Source organism: Gobio gobio, assembly GCF_949357685.1.
Source record: "Gobio gobio genome assembly, contig: scaffold_135, whole genome shotgun sequence".
NCBI lineage: Eukaryota > Metazoa > Chordata > Actinopteri > Cypriniformes > Gobionidae > Gobio > Gobio gobio.
Window position 1 is genome coordinate 106,221 of NW_027645666.1, and position 4,572 is coordinate 110,792.

The 4,572-nt window shown below is 37.6% G+C and overlaps 1 protein-coding gene across 1 annotated transcript; it reads left to right on the forward strand.

Annotated features, from left to right (window-relative positions):
- Positions 1-497: 497 nt before the first annotated feature.
- On the forward strand, positions 498-2,869 carry LOC307122435 (uncharacterized protein). The gene is made up of 6 exons (XM_079846420.1): positions 498-724; positions 844-1,022; positions 1,176-1,269; positions 1,394-1,503; positions 2,365-2,478; positions 2,807-2,869. The coding sequence occupies exons 1-6, from the start codon at positions 647-649 to the stop codon at positions 2,808-2,810; spliced, it is 579 nt and encodes a 192-aa protein (XP_079702546.1). The 5' UTR covers positions 498-646; the 3' UTR covers positions 2,811-2,869.
- Positions 2,870-4,572: the final 1,703 nt, after the last annotated feature.

The following is a 4,572-nucleotide window of genomic DNA, read 5'->3' on the forward strand; positions in this document are numbered from 1 at the left end:
TCAACATAGTGACAATTACATTTGGAATAGTGGTGTGGCCAGTTTGGATTAATTGTTGGATTTTAAAGCACTATTTTGAAAATGAGGTTAGCGTTTTGGGAAATGCATCTAAGGGACTGAGGAGAAGCTGTAAATACACCATTCATAACTTCTTTCTGTTTTGCAGTATGTCAACTGCCTGTTCCTGCGCCAAGGTCAATTTGTGAATGCACTCATGACCTCACAATCACTCCAGGGAAGCATATTTCTGTGGCCACCATCAATGGTATGTTCTGAAAGCCCTCTTTTTTGTTTATTGTACTAGAACTTTACCACTGTGTACAACACCAAGCTTTTTATCACCATGTCATTTTCAGGCAATGCCCAAATGCCATGTCAAATAGCTAATATATCATATATTTGTATCTCTGTATAGAAGGCAATCTGTTGCAATTTGATTACTGAAATTGTTTTAGTCTTGACTACAGAACAGTATATTCACTTGTTCACAGGACGATACGATGTCTGCCTGCCTCGGAAATCCTGTCCATCATGCTCTGCAGAATGGACTCCCGAGGAGAAGGACCTGCTGGTTTATCGGTACTGGCCAGCTAGCACCAGCTGCCAGACCCTATACAAGTTTGATGTCTTCACCTCGTTTGAACATATGAAGGTGACTGCACCAGCCATGTCCAGGCAGGCCTTCCTGAAAATGTTGGAGCACAGATCTGTTCAAGCTGGAAGGGTAAATCTGCCTGAATATCACTGAAACATATAACAAACAAAATTATATTACTGTATACCTAATATTTAATTGTGGGCATTGCTTCAAAAAATCCTAACCAATCATTTCTTAATATGCAGACAGGTAGTATCTGTGCCGATACATTTCAGCGAAGCTTTTTTGAGTTTACCTTCTGTCAATACAAAGAAGAGGATATGTGCCAGGTCCATCATTTTGAGTGTCCAGCATGTTCTCCAGACATGTTGGCTGTCTGCTCTGATGGAAACCGAAAACATTACCGCTTCAGCAAGTCAAAAGGGTAGGTATAGGTATTTTTCAGAAATTTATTTTGTATTTGTCTAACACAAATAGTAGCCCTTCGGGTTGTCTTTGAGTGAACATAACTTACATTTTAACAAATAGTAAATGTAGTACTTTTTATTACTGACGCATGTTATCTTATCATGGACAGGACTGAGGAGCCGCCCATATATGAGGGCTTGTTCCTGGCCAAGGACGAGGAAGTTGCTACCTTTGTTGACCTTGTCAGAGGCAACATGAGAAGTGTATGAACATTTTATTTGTATTGTTTAATAATAGTTGTTTATACAGATATTGTAGTGTTTTGTGAAGTTTTGTGTTAATCTTAATACATTATATCTTAAAATGTGTTATAAACGGACTTTATAGGCAAAGGACAGTGCTGTCTGCTGTACTGCCAAGTTCACCGCTGGCAGAGAGATGTCCAAAAAGTCTGGTGCTCAGATAGACGAGGAGGGCATTCAAGTTGCAGTTTGCAGGTATGTATGTGTGTATTTGTGTGTGTGTGTGTGTGGGCATGTGTTTGTGAAATATCAGGACACAAATGTGTGTAATGACATGGGTATGACACAGGTATTACAAAAAGAGGGTGAAATATGAGGACGTTCCCCATGTCCTCACTTTTCAAAATGCTTATAAATCATACGGAACAAGTTTTTTTTCACAGAAAGTGAACTGTGCAGTTTCCTGTGATGGGTAGGTTTAGGGGCAGTGTGTGTGTGTGTGTGTGTGTGATGGGTAGGTTTAGGGGTAGGGACAGTGTAGGGAAAATATGGTTTGTACGGTATAAAAACCATTACGCCTATGGAATGTCCCCACATTTCACAATGTGTGTGTGTGTGTGTGTGTGTGTGTGAGATTCTGGAGTCTGATATTTGAGTTTTAATGGCAATCCAATTCTTTTACATGTTTGCTTGCTTGCAGAGTGGTATTTATCTATCCTTTGTAGTAGCCAAGTATTATATTTATCATATATTTTGTTATAGGCCTCACTTGACAGAGATGTGTGCTTAAGCCAGGCCTTACTGGGTCAATTGATTCTTAACCACTAGATTTTCTTCTGATTTATCAGACATGGGTTTCTCTTACGAGGACTGAACCATTACCGTGGTGAAATATTTGCTTACCCGATGTTTCTTCAAAGAGAGATGTCAAAGAAGGCAAATGTTACCTTCTTCTGCATGGATGTTACATGCAGGTAATCCTCATTGTCATATTGCAAATCCAACTCCATGATTAAAATGTCTTGTTTCTCAGCTTTAAAGTGATGCTAGTTATTTTAGATTTCAATTAAAAATGGATCTTTGTTACACTCACGTGATGCTGCTCCTGCTTTTTAGGTACTGGCCCTACCTTAACAAAGTAGCAGAGGGTTTACCAGAGCTTCTGCCATTGACAGAAATGAGGCCATTCCTGAGCGTCATCATGCCAAAGCCCATACAGCAAAATGCGAGGTACATGCAATAACTTTAAGTCTGGTATTGCTGTAGCTATAGGGAAATAATGGGTCGGATAATAGAACGTGCTGTGTGTTATCCTTCACCAACTGCTTTTCAGCGGCTTGTTCAAATTTGTAGGACAGGGATTTTATTTTCGCCAAATAAAAAGCTTGTGTCATGAGATGTTTTAGAGATAATTTATGCATGAATGTAGATATAACATTCAAGCAATCTTCAATGCAAAGGATTGTTTTTACATTTGTGCATGTTATGCTTGATTAGATGATGTTATTTCAAAACTTCTGAAGTACTGCTACATAGCACTTCTCACTCTGTGTTGCAGGTGAGATGGGGTGGCAGGAGCCAGGATGGAGCAGGAAACACAGTGGGAGAGGAAGTGGAGCAGGTATGGTATTATTTTCAGTATTTTAATTATGGCTACAAAGAGTCTCAATAGAAACCATAACACCAAAAGGTACTTATTTTTCATCTAAGTAACATGCCTGGTGTGAGAGATAAAGTAGTACATCCTTTATGTATGAGTTAATATAAAGTATAGGCAGTTCAGTTGTTTTCAGCCATTCAAAATGCATTCATGCGTAAGGGCTCCCAAATTCCTAGGATAATACAGTACACGTTTTCTGTTAAACCACAAGTTTAAGATCTATGGTGTGTAGGTAATATTTTTATGTAATGGAGACCAAATTTTAATTGTATTATTTTCTTTATAGGTGAACAGCTTTCTCTCCAGGGCAGCACTTGTCACAAAATACACGACAAAGGCTGGTTGGTGTTACACCTACACTACATGCTGTAGGAGCCTAAATGAATAATAATAAATACTTAACAGTGTTTTTACAGGGAATTAAAAAACTAAGTTTCTCTGTTCTGTTCTTACGAAAACTATCATTGTATTACTTCAAGGTAATTACCAGTTCAACTAACCTTTTAGTGATAGGGTTTAGGCATGTCTTTTGGGTTTCTCCTTATTGCATTTTTGATGTGAAATCTTACTTTTTGGCTTGTGGGTGCATTATTGTTTTCAATAGGAAGAGTGAACATGCTAACGCAACAGGCCATGGGTTGGAACAGAAGAAAGAGGGACAACCTTCATCAAGTGTTAGCCCACAGATATGTCAAAGTAAGGGTCAATTATAATTGAGATCCTAAGCACTGCCCCTTTCCCTCAATGCACCAACTACTGCTAGATCTGAAACTATTTGTTGATAAATTGTTTAATCATGTTACAGAAAATAAATATGCAACTATTTTGATAATAATCATGTTTTATTCATTTTAAGTAACTGGGGGGAGGGTAGTGCTTAGGATTGGTCAGTGATCTTCTAAGATTGTAACTCACTGTTGTACAGACATTTTTCTCCTATTTACAAGTCTACTTGGTAGTATACACAGATATTTAATGTGTTATTTAATGTTACACCTGTTCTGATGAATCTCTTGTACCGAAAGCTAAAATAAAATTGGTGTTTTTTGCATTGTGGTGGTGCGTGACACGCCCACTTCCGTCAACCTCCCCGCCCACGAACCGGTTTATATACTTTCTTTATTTGATAAATCTGGTACTATCTTATCCAATGAAAGCTTTATGACTGTTCATGACTTCCCTATTCCTTTTAAAGAATATAATACAGTGATTAAGGCTATTCCCTCTGGTCTAGTGCAACTGGTTAAGAGCCACATATTGTACAAACAGAAAGATACAAAGGAGTTGGCTTTGTTATTGGATGGCATTAGAATTTATGATAAGAAATCTAATAATAAACATATCCAACAAATTTTTCAGAAAAGAGACCAAATTCGCCCTAGAGGCAGATCTCATTGGGCTGCCCTAATCGACAATATAGACTGGAGAAAAGCATGGCTGTTAGCATATAAATATTTTATTCCTAATAAGACCAAAGAAGTCCACTTTAAAATATTACATAAGATATACCCGGTTAATTTAACAATATCCAAATATGTTGATATTCTTAGTACTTGCTCATTTTTTGGTCATGAAGATGAAACATTGATACATTTATTCTATTCTTGTGATTTGGTTAAAAAGTTTTGGGCTAATTTATATTCCCATTTAAATAAAATGCCCAA